This window comes from Lissotriton helveticus, chromosome 3_1 (genome assembly GCF_964261635.1).
Source record: "Lissotriton helveticus chromosome 3_1, aLisHel1.1, whole genome shotgun sequence".
In the NCBI taxonomy this organism is placed as follows: domain Eukaryota; kingdom Metazoa; phylum Chordata; class Amphibia; order Caudata; family Salamandridae; genus Lissotriton; species Lissotriton helveticus.
In genome coordinates this window covers 185,028,743-185,044,609 of record NC_136061.1, presented here as the reverse complement: position 1 = coordinate 185,044,609, position 15,867 = coordinate 185,028,743, and the positions used below count along the sequence as shown (strand labels likewise).

Sequence of the window (15,867 nt, the reverse complement as noted above, 5' to 3'; positions counted from 1 at the left end):
TGTTTCGACGTCAGGTGGCTCGCTGTCGAACTCTTCTGCTTCGACGGTGACCTATCCCTCGACGCTGTCTGTAGCGGAGGTACCTTGGATGTTGACGCTGAAGACATCTTCTTCGTCGCCGTCGACTGCTTCTCCAACGCCGATCTCGACGCCGAATGTGAACCAGTCGGGGCTTCTTTCGACGTCGACTGCGCCTTCCGACTTTTCTGCTTCTTGGGAGATCTTCTTCTCTCAGAAAACCCATAAACACGAATCCTCTCACGTTCTTTCAGAGTTCTGGATGATAAAACCTGGCAGTGTTCACAGGTTTTCGAGGAATGAGAGTCTGGTAGGCACAGGATACACACTGAATGAGTGTCAGTCTTGGCCATCTTCCTTCCACATGAAGGGCATTTGTCAAAGAGTGAAGGCATCTCTGACAGAAAAATCACCTTTTTTAAGCCTAAAAAAGGTAGCAGTAACACCCTAGGTCAAAAAGACATCGAGTGAAAGCAAAAAATTGTAGGTAACAAGAATATTTTTTGACAAAAAGCCAAAAAGAAAGGGAGCTGTTTCACCAGGGTCCTGACTGAAGGAGCCGGAAAGAACAACTGACCTAACTGTCACCCCTTAGGCATGATGGGAAGCCTGGGGTCAGGGCTGCCTTAAAGGCACGGTGCCAGTTTTTTGTTGAAAATGGTTTCATTTTCTATGCTATTGTTTTGCAATGCAGCCTGACGGCTAACAATGTCTATTTACAAGCAATTTTCAGGATTTATGAGTGGTCTACTCATTAAAACACAAAGTTCAAAGGTTATTTGACCTAATGTGTTTTTCTTTTACTTCCTTACTAATTGCAGTGCATGTATATGTGTTTACATTGTTTTAGCCTCAGTTATGGAGCTGCATTGGTGTGAGAAAAATAATATATGTACATACATATATGTGGAGCGAGATATGTGTTTTTTACATATATATTTTTATATTGTTTCCGGGGTCCCGCACATGGGCGGGAATATTCAGTGCTTATGACTATTGATGAGGATCCCCTGGAAGAGAATATGCTTGTTTATAGAGCCAGGTCTTAAGTGATCTTCTAAATGTCATGAGGTCCGGGCAGATCCGGATCTCAAGAGGAAAAGAATTCCACAGGCGAGGGGCCAGTATCGCAAAACTGCAGCCACCGGTACGCTTGCGTTTGAACGAAGGTGTATATAGGAGGCCAAGATGGGCTGATCGCAGGTTGCGTGAAAGGGACATGGCTCGTTATGAGCTTGTCGAGAAATTTGTGGCTTTTACAGTGTAGAGATTTAAAAATCGTGCAGCCTGTTTTGAAGGCGCAACGCTGAGCCATGGGGAGCCAGTGAAGGTTCATAAGCAGTGTGGGGTGGCCGGTTGCCATCTGGGTTGACTCAGAATCAGTCTAGCTGCGTAATTTTGCACCATCTGAAGTTGTTTCAGCAGGTAGAGAGGTATGCCGAGATAAATAGAGTTCGCATAATCCAGGTGGGACAGCACCGTGGCGATCACAACCTGGGTAATGGCCTCAGGGGTAAGGGAGAAGGTCTTTCTTGTACCTAGTCCCTCTACTGGAACGCCTTACCTTTCCACATTTATACATGCTCGGATCACCTTCATTTTACCAAAGCAGTTAGGACTAACACTATTTTAACTCTACTACCCTCACTTGCCACTGATCTCATGTTGCTCAGAGATACCCCTACCAGGGTGATGTGCACATATTATAAATTAAAGTAGCATAACATAAGAGAGACACAGATTGGGATTTGTGAAGGATAAAAGGAAACTTCGAGTAGGAGAGGTGTGTAACTGAACAAAAGGTGGAGACGATATGAAAGCCACAACAAATGGCACAATCGAAAAGAGCAAAGGGGAGGAAGGAGTGCGAGTCTTCAGTAGAAGAGCAGTATGGTGGCATTGTGATGCCCTTCAAAGGCAAGCTGTGCACTTGCAGTTGAGACAATGATGCTTCAACCAGGTGCTCCTCTCCTTCTGTTATGGTAGACCACTTACTTTGTCCTTTAATGTTGGTGATATGGGGTTCAGGAATAACATTGCAATAGAGGTATATTTCTCCTGAATTCTAGGAAGGTTTGAGGAGTCTGAGGTGTGCCCACATTGGTAGCAAAATTTCAGGAGGCTGACCGATAACAAGCAAGAAAACTAGACCAAGGGGAATCCATGTGTATTATCCATTGAAACAAACTGAACAGCACACCAATTTGGAGAAGGTGCTGGTGGGAGAGGGTGTCATACAGTCCTCTAATGATGTGTCTACACCCCTCACTCACCAAAACCTCATTGACTGCATCCGGGTCCTCAATCTGAATAGATGAAAACGGCAGACAAGATGGAAAAGGGGCTGATTCGGGCTATCCGAGATCCAGAGCGAGATACACGTATAGGAGAAAGTAAACTAGTCTGGAACACCCAAAGAAGAGACTACTTCTCGCGAATTTCAGAAAATGACAACCATGGATATATGAAGGCTCTATTTACTGCAGTTCTAAAAGGCATGAGTGAATATTAAACTGAAGAAAGCAGGTTGTGGGAGTAGGGAAGAAGATCGGAGTCGACCATAGGTAGAGGTTTTAATGTGAAGATGCATGGGAAATGAAAGTCTTGCGAGCTTGGGAGACAAACCGACAGGCATCTCAGCCATTTGTCCAGTTGAATGTAAATCCCTGGTCTCTAGGACAGCATTCTTTAGGCCTATCAGGCAGACCTGTAGAATATTGGGGCACAAAAATAAACATTTTGCAGTTGACAATTGTGTTTTTGTAGCACTTTATTAGATACATCTTCATTAGGTTTGCATATTTTAGCCTTTAAAATGATGGTAACTGTTCCAGCAGAGAAAATGTCACTTTCAAATAAACCTGTTTAACCTAAAACCGTAGCGAATTTTATAATGTATATCTCTAGAAAGCTGGCTTTTTACGTAGTGTACCAAAATGAGGTACAATATGTAGAAAGTCCAGACGACCCTATTGGCTTACAGGGCTTAAATAGATAATCCCAAATGCTCTCTTTTGTGGTAGTGTGGGTAAACAGTTTAGGATTATTAGAGGGTAGTGTTTATTTATAAAGTTTTATATAGCTCAAAGAAGACCCATGAGGGTATCGGAGCGCTTTACAAGGGGAGGGGGTGGATACATCTGTACAAGAGAACAATACAGTGCATTTACAGAAATATAAACATAGACGAGTAATAAATATAGGCGCGTGATTTCGATTGGAGCTCAGAATGGAGGTGGTCGAGATCAATAGAATAGTAATTCAACAGGTACGTTTGAACAATATGTTCTAGTGATGACTATTAGTTTAGCCATTTAGACATTAAGAATAATTTCGCCTTTGATTTGAAGGAGGCAGTAGAGCGAATCAAACGAATTTCCTTCGGAAGAGAGTTCCAGATTTTCGGTGCAATTACTGAGAAAGCTCTGTTGCATGTTTTCTTCTTGCGGAAACAGTGGTTTCAGTCGTATGGAGCAGCTGCTATGCTATGTTCTACATCCGCCAGATAGTTCCAGCTTGTATGCTAGGTATCTTGGGGTTTTGAAATGTAGGCTTTATGGGTCATACACACAATGTTTAGATGAATTTGGGCTTCACTTGTTAAGCATTTGTTGTACACACGTAGTCAATAAATGAGACATACACTCAAGAAGAAACTTGAGACAAATTAAGAAAAATAACATAAATTGTCATAGAATTTTTAAAACCAAGAACTTCATAATCGGGTAAGTCCTTTTTCAGTTCTCAATTTTTACAGTTAAGCAAAAGTGTCACACACATATGTGGTAGTGGTAATACTTTCCTATGGAGAAAGAGACACACACTGTATACAAGTATTTGCAATCCTATTTGGGGGTCCCCTTTAGGACGTGAAGTGCTAGGGGTTCCAGGTCACAAGATCCACCAGCAGTCTGGTTTTACCTGCCCTGGAGTGTCCAGGTGCTGGACGGGTTGGTAGCCTTGCGTGTTACACCTAGATGCAGGGTGCATAGGGGGCCTTGGTCACAAGTCCTGGAACTCCCAACAGGGGGTTCGGTTGGTGACTGTCTTGGGAGCAGGGGGGCACAGTCTGTATTTGTGGACCCGGGCCAGGGAGCTTGGGTGCAGCGGGTTGTGTTTGGCTGCTCCCATGCGTCAAAGGCAGTCACACCTGTTGGTCAGGCCTGCAGAGGGGGACGAATTCAGGACAGCTGTGCTACTCTCAATGCTGGCCTCTGTATTGCTGACGTTCCTTGTAGGCTGGCCGGTCTTGGCATTGTAGAAGTCTGGATTGGACTTCAAACAATCCTTGGTTGCTGCCAGAGGACCGGTACCCCAGGTATTGGTGCAGGGTGGCTCCTGGGGGTCCTGGTGTCTCCAAACTTGGTGACCTCCCGGAGCACAGTGACCTCCTCTTGGGCGGCTACTGTGTCAGTGGACCTTATGGTCAGCTGAACGGTGAACCAGACAATGCGGTCCGTACCCGCAATTTGCAGGGAGGTGCTGGCTGATTAGCACAATGCTGCCAGTCCTCCGAGGCTTTTGGAGGATGCACAGCTGCAGGATGAGTCGGGTTGTCACAATTGTCGGGGCAGGAGTATGCAGTCATGGTTTGGCACCAGAAGTCCACTGCTGGTCCACAATTCTCGCTTCTTCAGCTCGTCTTGGTCCTTCTTCTTTAGTCAGGCGAATCTGAGTTCCTGATGGCAGGCGACCACCTAAATACTGAATTTAGGGGTGTTAAAGGGGAGTGAAGGGTAGTAGCCAATGGGCTGCTTACCTTTGGGGTTACTAATCCCCCCACCCCTATAGGACCACATCCTTAGGGAGTGAGTAGAACCCTGTCCCAGAGTTCTTAATTTCACCACAATCAAGAAGGTGGGATCCTTCCTTCTTGTAGCACATCAGCAGCCCAGCTTGGGGTGTGACTAGCCTGGTTGTGCAACACGCCTACTTGCATATCTAATTTGCCGCCTGTACTGGTGCCAAATGGGCCTCAGGGCACGGGTGGTACCTCCAAGGTCTGGGGGAAGATTAGGTTGCATATTAAAGGAGGCAAAGGCTTTCAAGCCTCTGGCCTTGGTATCCAGATTCACTAGCCATCCTGCTTGAGGAGATCTAAACAGCTCCTGCCAGAGCATGCATTGTTTCTGACCTCTGAGAGCATAGGCTCTCAACTCCAGGGAGCCAGAAGCTCACCTGTAGAGCCAGGCTCGAAGATACCAGTCAGCCAGCACACTGAGACTGGTAGGTTTTATGGGGCACCTCTAAGGTTCCCTCTGGGTGCATGTTGTAATAATCCACTACTTGCAACAGTATGGATTTATTAAGACAAGGTGTTTCATACTCAACACCTTAGGTTTTAGTGAAGCCATCATGTAGCTGGGGAACTCGTAATGACCAGTGACCAGTATATGGATAAGATGGCTTCTCTGTTCACTTGTACTATCTAGCATTTGAACAAGACCGCACAGGTGCATATCTGCTTATGCAGATATCTCCTCACTTGTCATATAATGCACCCTACCTTACATATATTGCATGCAGTGTCTATGGACGTGGCACACAGGGTGTGTACCATGTTGTGTTTTCACATTTGTCTGCTCCATTTCACACATCCTGAAAAGGTAGTCTGCATGAGTTTTGTGGTGGGTCCCTTAGGGTGGCATGGTACATGCTGCAGCCCTAGGAATCCTTTTTAGTACCCATGCTGTAGGTTCCGGGGGTACCATTTGCTAGGAACTTACAGAAGTGCTAAATGCCTAGCCAGTTGGTGAACCGTTGAGCAGTTACGTTGTTTTAGAGAAGATCACTGGCACAGGGGACATGGTTATCAGGAACCAAGTGTACTTTAATCAAACTTGTATCAAATACCAGGCAAAAAGTGGGGGTGATTATTTAAAAAAAAAAAAGGGCACTTTCCTTCAATATCCTTTTTGAGTAGTAATTATAAAACCAAGGCCATGCCAAACATGAGGAGGACAATATTGCCAATACCCACAGAAGTACACCCAAAGCAACGTACATCCTTCTCTTCCACCCCTAAGAGAGCCAATACTCCTTCGCCGGAAAGCAGACCATCCCAGACAGTGTGCACACCCCCAAGTGTCTGTATGGTGTTCTTACCATGTCCCACCTCTGTACCTAGTTGTTCCACCATTCCATACATGCATGGTTTCCTGCCACCTCCCACTCACCTCCCACTCACCCTCAAACAGTCCCAAATCTGTTCCTATATCTCAAAATAGTATAAGGCCACCCTGCCCTCCCCATACCCAACAGTCCCTTACCTAATGTAATGCCATAAACCAAAAATACTACTGTCCAAAACCTAGACTCATCCGATATCCTGCAACAACCACACTCTCATGTTTGGCATTCTGCTATACCTACAACACTACTGTCCCTATAACTGGCATCTTTTAAACAATCACCCCACCCCGAAATCACAAAAGCCCTAAATCTGGAGGCCAAATTTCTGCTAGATGCCCTGCAAAGAGAGAGCTTGTTTGCAGAATCAAGTGCTATTTTCTTTTGCCATTTCTTTGGTTTAACTTGTTTTTCTGTAGCACTTCTTAACACTGTTTTGCTGTCTTTCAGCACTGCAAATAAGCTAGATGATTTAGTCACACTGGAAGTCTGGGCTGCTCTTCCTGGGATTTAAACTTGTGAACTTCAGATAATTTACAATCTATCATTGTTTGGGCTACAGCGAAGTGTTTTCAGGACAGGAACAATATCAGGGTGTTTGATTGGGAACACCTGCAGATCTCCAGGGAACTGCTCAGAAAGAGACCTCGAGGTGCAGTGATCCCATATTTTCCAAAATCAAATCTTGTACATCCAAAGTTTCCGAGCAAATTTAGGATTTTATTGTAAATTAGCTGTAAAACCAAATGTACATTTTCCGAAGGTGAAAGGCTTTTTACTACCTGAATGTTTTTTATTTTAGGAATTGCATTTTTGGTTGATAATACACTTAAACTAAATTGTGGTGCACATAATGAATTGTATCATTTTGCACATAATTCTCAATAAGTACATGTTTAAAAACTAGTGCATAAATAGTTTTTCCACTTTGTGCCAAATTCTGGGGTCTTCGGTATCTCAGAGATGGAGGCCACTTTGGTGATTAGTAAAGGGAAAGACTCTAGGTCTTCTTTAAAAATTTCAGAAGTTCTAATAGCATTCCAGAGTTCCTATTCATGCCCCCAAACAAAGACTTGTTCATGTTCCTGGGTATTTGTATAGTGTAGTGTTACCCAATTACCTGGCTCATTGTGCAGAAAGTAGTCTACAGTTGTGATTTGTCCACTAGAGGTTCTCCACTAAGTGATTTTGTTTCTGCGACACATTGGCATGCGTGGCTTCCTTGGAAAGTGGGTTAGCCTTACAGAGGGGTTTCATAAAGATGGCAGGGGTAGTGGAGTGGAAGCAACCCCCCGTGAATGTCAAGTGCTTCAGGTTGGTGTTTCGCAGAGGGCGCTCTGGTGTTTAGGCCCTCCTACTAACTCGTCAGCTATAACAGTATTGTTGCACAAAAACAATGGGCCTTGGCCATCCCCAATTACCTAAATACCCTTTCGAACAAAATGTTTGTGGATTTTCTGTTACACATCTGTGGTGTATTATTTGTGATCTGAGTTCTGAAGGAAACATGCCTCTTGTTTCTCTGTTTTCTTGCAGTTGGAACTTGTCTGTCCTGATCTTTTACTTTTTTTGTTGTAAGCGCCTCTTCCCTCTGTTGTCTGATGCTTCCCTACTCAAGGTTGTAAGAGTCCTCCGCACTACACGTACCTGTACTCGTGTCTCCCCTCCTTTGTTTTCCTTGTTCTATCATCACCTCTGAAGTGCTTTTTTTCCACCAGTCATCTCCGAGGTTCTTTTCCCGAGCCCTTCTGTTCTGTAACTTCCTGTGCATGAGACCAGTAAACACATAAAAAGGTTTCACAGAGCAAGGCACATCTCAGCAGCCTAATGCAGAATGGCTCTGCATCAGGTGAGTTTTAGCTGTCTGAGACAGCTGATGGATAGCTCTGCTTTCTGCTCTATGTGGTATATTTGCCAACATGTCAAGGGATTGATCTGCCAAAAGTGAGGGAGCTGCTTAGCTGTCTTTTGAAAGTCAAGGATAGCTGTGATTAGAATGTTAAGTGAGACTGTGACAGGTGAAAGACTGATATCTGTACTGATAGTTGTCCTTTGCTCTACCTATTACTTAATCAGTGGCAGCTGTATATGTGGTTTATTGCAACCGTCTCTGGACAAGTGGCAGTCTGTTCCTTGCCTTGGTGCAGTTGTGCTCTCAGAAGTCTTTGGTGGACTTCAAAGACAGCTGCACATTTTCATGAATTATTGCACTTATCTCCCAGTCCAGGCTGGCCTCTTATCCTTCTCGCTAACTTAAACATTATATGTAGATCCAATAGTTGCATGCAGAGTTGAAAGGCGTGTGGGTTAAAGGAGCACTATCCACTCATTTGCCTAGAGTTTGGACATTTTAAAGAAGAGGGCCACCATGGTTTGACACATGATGGAATATCCTTGAATTGAATTGTTGAGCCAGGCTGCATGCTGCACCCACCGATCCTTGCGCAATAGAGTCTAGGTACACAAGCCTAGATCTTAGGTTGCTGATATGACTTCTTTAAAGAGTCAGTAGTTGTCTAGGCCCAATTGGAGTTGTGCACGCAATGGAACAGATTAGGGACGTGATGGAAGGTCCATTATTCATTCTTAGATAACGTATGAAAAGAGATACCAAACGTAGCAGGTGTCTACCTGTCACCAGTACGTGGATCACAACCCCATCCCGGCAAAGAGACAAACATGCACAGATAACTTATATGTGTCTGGCTTTTATCCACTTGCCAATAATCTCCAAAACATGAGTCTTTTGAGCCTGTGTACTGATCCAGTTGAAGAGATATGAGTGGAAGGTTAGGCTGCCCAGAGTGACCGGGAATAGGAAGGGAATCTTTTTTATGAAGAAAGAAGTGCAAGAGCAAATTGTTCAGGCTGATATGATTTGAATGGAGATGTCTTATTCTCTCAGTTGGGTATAACTGACTGATGTAGATGTTAGAGGAGAGGCTAGCATAGTACTGAGCTGACAGAATATGGGGTGTACAAGTTTGGGCTACGAGGGAGGGTGATCATAAGAAAAGCGATAGGTAGAGGGATGTTATGCCATATGTTATGTGAAGTTAATAGATCCTATATTATAATAGTAGAGGAAGTGCAGTGTTTTACAATGTTATAGCATTGCTAGGTATGATGTGGTGTCCTATGTTATTTGAGGGGTTGAAGTGCGTTACTCTACATTATGTATATCGTGATACAGCATGGAGTGCTGTGGCATATATCCTGTTTGGTGGGATGTAATTGTATATTGTACAGGGGTCTGGTATTGTAAGCTGCTATTCTTTGGTATGTGATTGGATGTCATTGTGATGTTGCAGGCTATTGTACGGCCCAGAGTGGCATTGGTGTGGTGTCTAATGATATGGCAAATGGGAAGGCAGAGAATGCATTGGCTTTGTAAGATCTCTGGATATATGTTTACGCACAGGTTCTGCTAATTACTTGACCTCTTGACACTTTGTATAAAAAACAGTCTACAGTTGGGGGGTTTGTCAAAAACTTGCTTCTGACGCAAGCAGGTGCTCAAGAGGGAGAAAAGGAAAAAAACTAAGGCAAGCGAGTTGTCAGCGCAGGAAAGGAAGGTGCCTTCGACAATCCACGCCGAACAAAGCGCGCTTGAGGATGAACGGAAGAAACAAATGCTCGAGGCTGATATGGCAGCTCATCTCCTGATGAAGGAGTTCAACGAATCCCCGAAGAAGTTTCCCAACCCATCAAGACCTTCAGGACCCACAGAGGACGAGCAGGCAGACATAGAGGTCCCCTCAACCTCAGAACAACATTAGGAAGAACGGAAGGCGTTCTCAGAGTTTAAGGATCACAAGGCTGCAACGCTTGAGGAACACGGCCAGATCGACGACACATGGCATGACCACGACGCCAATCTCCCAAGGAGAGCGTGGAGTATCTACCCATCAAAGCCTTCATCCCTGTACAATAGCCTCACCTAAAGGGCTAGCCAACGCATATGGTGTCCAGTTTGAAAAAGAAAAAGGAAGACTCTTGCTACCTGCTGGAAACGCTGATGCCCTCCCAGAAAGCAAATCTTTATCTGCCCATGCTCTCCAGCTTCCTTCATCAAGAAACGGAAGCTTTCAGAGATCCAGCCTCTGCAAGAGCAATATCCCACTTGTGAACATCCTGTGTGGAATAGCATTCCACATAGGGTCCCCAGTAAATCAAGGGGAACATCCATGCGGATTCCATCATGGCGACCGCAAGAAAGACACAATGCCCCCACATCAGAGGCCACTGCCATAAAAGGAGACTAAGAGACTGGATCTGGTGAGCAGGAAGAAAGAGATCGAGGTAGCCACATTCTGGAGGATAGCCAACTCCAATGCGCTCCTCAACCGACATGGCCAACAGCAGTGAGACAAGATCAAAGGGCTGATACACCACTTTCCAAAGGAGCTCTGCAATAGAGCCAAGGCCGTAGTCCAAGAGGGAAAAAAAATCACTAACTCCTGCCTCAAATCCACGCTGGATGCGAAGGGCACAGGCAGCAGACAGATTTGTATGGGCACCATACTCTGGAGAGACGCCTGGCTAATGGTCTCCAGCTTCAAACCGGAGTAATGGGCTTGGTGATCAATATGCTTTTCACAGACGAGGCCCTTTTCGGGCAAGTAGTGCACGAAGCACCACAACAGTTAAAGAACAATAAAGACCCTGCACAGGCAGTTGGGCCACTGCAGTTCAAAGAGTCCTTTAGAAAAGGAGGTGCGACTGCCAGAAGACCAACAGACAGGGTGTGGTGGTCTTCTCGATCCCAGTCTTCAGGTAGGTCCTATTAAATGACGAAATCTAAGAAGTTGAAGCACTCTTCAACTTTTCCACGCCTGTCTAAGTTATCCCACGTGGCGCTGGAGCATCGCCACTTTAGACTTCACTTCATGGTGGAATCTGTGCTAGGTTCTGCTCCATCCGTCCCAGAGCTTGCCAGAGCGACCCCTGCCCAACCCATGGAGTTTTGAATATATGCATCTCATATTTGGGTGGGTCGACCCCTCTGGAGCGCTTCCAGACCCCAAAGGGACGGGAGTGGCCCTACTTGTTCATTGTCAGCGGATTCGGCCTCCGCACCAGCTGGGCCCCTTCAATCTGGTGATGAATCTGGAATAGTTCCGCCAGCAAGACCGCAACCTTCCCTGCACCAGCTTCAGTACTGTCATCCCGATGCCAAGCGGCAGTGCAGGGCCCATTGTTCTACCCCAGCCCTGCCAGGTATCACGCTTCAGACAGTGTGGTGGTCCACATCACCGCACTGAAATGCATTGTCACACATTTTGGCGCCTCTCAGCTGTGAAGCCGGAGCACTTATAATCCACCAATACCGAAATCGGCAGTGGTAGCGCGATGTACGCTTCTCCGGCAGGCTTGGGGGCTGGTGCGTCTGCTCAGTACTGTGGTATCGTGAGGCATGACGTCAGGAGAAGAGTCCCTGTCAGTGCCTGCCTATTGTGAGACTCAATTTAATAGGGCGGGGCGGCCGGCGCGGCCGGCGCGTGAGGGCAGCATTTCGAAAGTAGTAAATAGCTGGGCTGCCCAGCAGCTGTATGCGTGGGATTTTGGTAGTGCTTGCACCACGTTGCGGTGGCATAACAGATACACTGGGCAGCCTGCACCCTCTGAGGCTCACCTGACGCCGGGAACTGGTGGCGGATGATTCACTCGTCGTAAGTACAATTATTTTTTTTTTTAGGTAACTAAATTAATGTAGGAGCTGAAACTGAGCGTTTTGAAATCTACACGATGAGGCCAGAGACTGTTTTACAGATCAGCCATGCCCCGCCCGGCCTGTCTCCGTCAGAGTGTACTCTGGGCATGGGTGACCCATCGGGCGGCACCTTGCCTGCAATTTTCCTGCTATGTGTGTGACGTTGCTAGCCACTAAAGGGGTGTCCCTTTGATGGCCAGCAACGTCACACACTTTGCAGATGTATCTGTGTAGCGCTCGCCATCAGCAGAAGTGGTGCTTAATGTGCTGTCCAAGCCCTTAAATTAGTGTGGGGAGGGTTGGTTTGCATCCTGCTGGGCCATTGCCCTCCTAAGCCCCCACGCCAGGCTGGCCACAGATTGTTGTAAAAAAATGTCACCTTCGTAGCTCCTGCCCCCAATTACCGTGGTTTTGGGAACAAGGGCACAGTGTTTGTCCATTGTCATGACCCTGGGCCTTTTTCGGTCGGCAGACTGCCCAAGTCATTAAGTGTGACAGTGATAAACCCAGGGTGCCAACAACTCCAGTCGAAGCTCCTGCCACCCCCTATCCCAGAAAGAAGAAGGTTGGCTACACTGTACCAGAGACAGCTCAGGCCAGCGTGAGTTTGCGGCTAGACAACCGCAACAATTTGGTAGGGAGTGGTGATAAATGTACAGGGCAATGGCTGGTGACAGCTAAGTAAGTACTTCAGAGATCGGAAAACTGTGGTGATTGATTTGGGTAATTCGTATCAATTGCAACACTAAAATAACAAACTAATGTAACATTTCTTTACAACAAAATTAATTTCTAACTTGCGAATTAAGGGGTATATGCAGACCAACACAGATAAAACAGCTGTAATTTGGTATAGTTTACCAGCTGCATTTTATTAAATACTAAAAAAAAATATTACAGGAAGGTATGGTACGGTAGGATAGGGCGCATGGCAACTTTAAATATCACATAGTACCCCAGGTCAGGTGAGAGTTGTGTATATAATCCAGGTACTGCACTGCATTTACTAAAATGAGATTTTCGTTTTGTACCATACATTTTCTTAATCCACTTCTCCTTATCAAGTGTCCCTGAAGGTGTCACTAATGAGATGTGAATATCACTCGTAGGTGTCTTGAAAACATAGAAATGTTACTCATGCATACTGAAAACTTTGCAGCTATGTTTGGGCCGCCCCGTGAAGGTCGGGACACTCTGGTCAGTGGTGACGGAGATAGCGTCACTCATAGTCGTTGAAATGTCACTCATAATTAACACTGAAATTATGAAAACATCACATATAACAATCTGAAACCTTGGCAGCTATGTTACCCAACTCGGACATGTAGCCGAATGTGCATCACCCAACGCAGATTCCGGTGCCAACCAGGACATTGCCTTCAGGGTCTGAACCAGTGCCTTTTTCTTTTGACAGGCCTGTAGAGGGTGATGATTGGGAGGGGTCTGAGGACCCTTCTACTTACCATCAGCCCCTGGATGATACAGAGGACAACTGGTATGAGGAACTGGCAGATAGCAGTGTGCTGGGCACCTCACCAGACACTTGCCTGATCTGTCCCCCCACCGTGGCTACAGAGAAGGGTGTCTCATACACTATGGTGGTACGGAGGGCAGCTGAGGTCCTGGACCTTCTACTGCCCTCAGTGGCAGTTAAGATGAACCTCTTGACAGAAGTGCTTCAGTCGGGAGTCGCCCCTTCATAACCGTTATTCCCATTCAATGAAGCGCTTACAGATATCCTCCTTAGGGCCTGGTCCAAGCCCTGCACAGGGGCTCCTGTGCAAAGCACACTTGTCCGCTGCCATCGTCAAGCTCCCAGGGACCCTGCTTTCAGCACCCCACCCAAAGAGCTTCGGGGTCCAAGCCTCTGCATCCAGATTTAACCGTGATGCAGCGAAGGGGACCATGAGATGTGGGCTTGACATGACAGACTTGCTGGGCAGAGCTTGTGGAGTCCCTATCCTGGACATCTGTCAGGCAGCAGCGTGGGCGTCCTTGCACATGTTCGCCAAGCATTTTTGTGTGGCTGGTCCAGCCCATGGTGACAAGCACTTTGCCCCCTCGGTCCTGCAGGTCTTTTTGGTCTAACCTGTTTGCAGACCCATCTCGGGGGAGGTATTGCTTTGGTATCTATTCTAAGGTAAGGAACTAGTAGCTAGAAGTCTCCATCAGATGAACAAGTTACTTACCTTTGATATTACCTTATCTGGTAGAGGCTCTATTTAGTTGCAGATTCCTTACCGACCCTTCCATCTTTCCCTCTCAATGAACTGAGTTATTAGCGTCACCCTTCTGAGGGCCTTAGTAATTCACACCAGTATGTTTGCCTTCCAAGTGGCTCCGTATTTCTGGTGTGGAAGGTCACAAAAAGAAACTGGCGTCAACACACTGCAGTAGCACCTTTATAGGCACCGCTCCCATCACATCCAGCATGTATGTTCCTGAGCCGAATTAAGCCACTTACTGGCATGCAGAGGGAGTGCTTGAAAATTTCCGGATCCAGTCTGATGCCTATGAAATATTCTACGGTAAGGAATCTGTAGTTAGAGTTTCTACCAGACAAGGCGTTACTGAAGGTAGGTAACTTGTTGTTTAATTCTTAGCAGTTCCACATTGATATAGGATACACGTTTATGCAATGCTCTTTATTTAAATAATGACTAACTAAAAGATTTAAAAATCGGGATGTTAAAGCCCAATTTGACCCGGAACTTTGTATTTTGGTGACATTGGTCTCGTCCCTTACCTTACTGTTTTTGTACTGTCATTGCAGGGAAGTCCGTGCAGATACAAAGTTTAGTGGACGGAAGAGAAGGCCACACTTCTGAGAATCCCCTACAAACCGCTGCCTTTTTCCTCAAAAGCTTGATGCAGTGTTCTCACCAGCTTCAGATGCTGTTTGCCATGGACATTCTGTTTGCAGCTGGCTTAGTTTGCCAACGTGATTTCATATGGCAATTGAAGGAGAAGGTCAAGGCCAAACTGATGCCAGGCATGAGGAATGAATGTTTTTTCTCTCTGAGCAGGAGGAATATCCATGTGATCTATACTGAATTAGTTCCTCTATTTTCCTGAGGAACATCGCTTCCCTTGGCACTCTGAGGAACTGCTGCCGCCTTGATATTGGTGCATGTGTGCATTGTGCAATTCAGGGAGGAGTCCTTGTGCCAGTATGTACATATGGATCTCTGTATCAAATATTGAACCCAGAAGCAGAACCACAATAATAAAACGGTCTCAGTGCTTCATCAATAACATGATTTTTAAACAAGACCATCCAGACACATCAATGTGTTAAAGTCAAGACAATATGTACTTACCAGCTTTGTTTCCCCACATGTTTTTAGGGTTCATGTATGTTTATTGGGGTTATAATATTCTGTTGCCAAAACCATGAACATTCCATTCTATGTGTCATCTGTCTGACCCTTGGGCTGCAAGTTGGCGTCCTAGTATCAAAGCTTAACAAGCATTGGTATAGCTGATAGGTCTCACCTATGGGATCTTATACGTGGTTAGTGATGCAGCATATTATCCTAGGTGCTGTGCCGCCATGGATTGAAGCATTGCCAGGCTTATCTGCATTTATTTTGCATCTGAGTAGGCAAAAAAGTTTGTGTCAAGGAAATTGGGGACTTAGGCTACATAGACTGATAAGAGAGGGTGAGAGGCAGGGGTTAAAGCCCTAGGCTTTAGCATGGAAATTACCACAAGAAGTTTTTTTTGTTTTTGTTGCTTGAACATCCTGAAAGGAAAGTTTAACATTATCGTTGAGACCCATAACAACAATAATTCACTGTGTTTGTCACACTAGCACTTGGGGAGGGGGTTGGGGTAGATATCAGCTCACATGATTAAAGTGAAAATGCGGTTCTATGCAACTCAAGTTGCAGTGTTGCTTCCAACGAGCCCTACTAAGAAACTACCAAAGAGCAATACTCTAGAATTAAGGCTTGGTACCTTCAAAACCACAAGGAATAGTTTCATTTAGTTCATTAAAGCTTTCG

The 15,867-nt window shown here is 45.7% G+C and overlaps 1 protein-coding gene across 1 annotated transcript in view; it reads left to right on the top strand.

Annotated features, from left to right (window-relative positions):
* The window catches only part of BUD23 (BUD23 rRNA methyltransferase and ribosome maturation factor), a 153,689-nt gene extending 138,510 nt beyond the window's left edge, over positions 1 to 15,179 (top strand). The window contains exon 12 of the mRNA XM_078679569.1: positions 14,634 to 15,179. Within this exon, the coding sequence (XP_078535695.1) occupies positions 14,634 to 14,688 (55 nt within the window). The 3' untranslated portion in view covers positions 14,689 to 15,179. The remainder of the gene's footprint in view (positions 1 to 14,633) is intronic.
* The last annotated feature ends 688 nt before the right edge of the window (positions 15,180 to 15,867 follow it).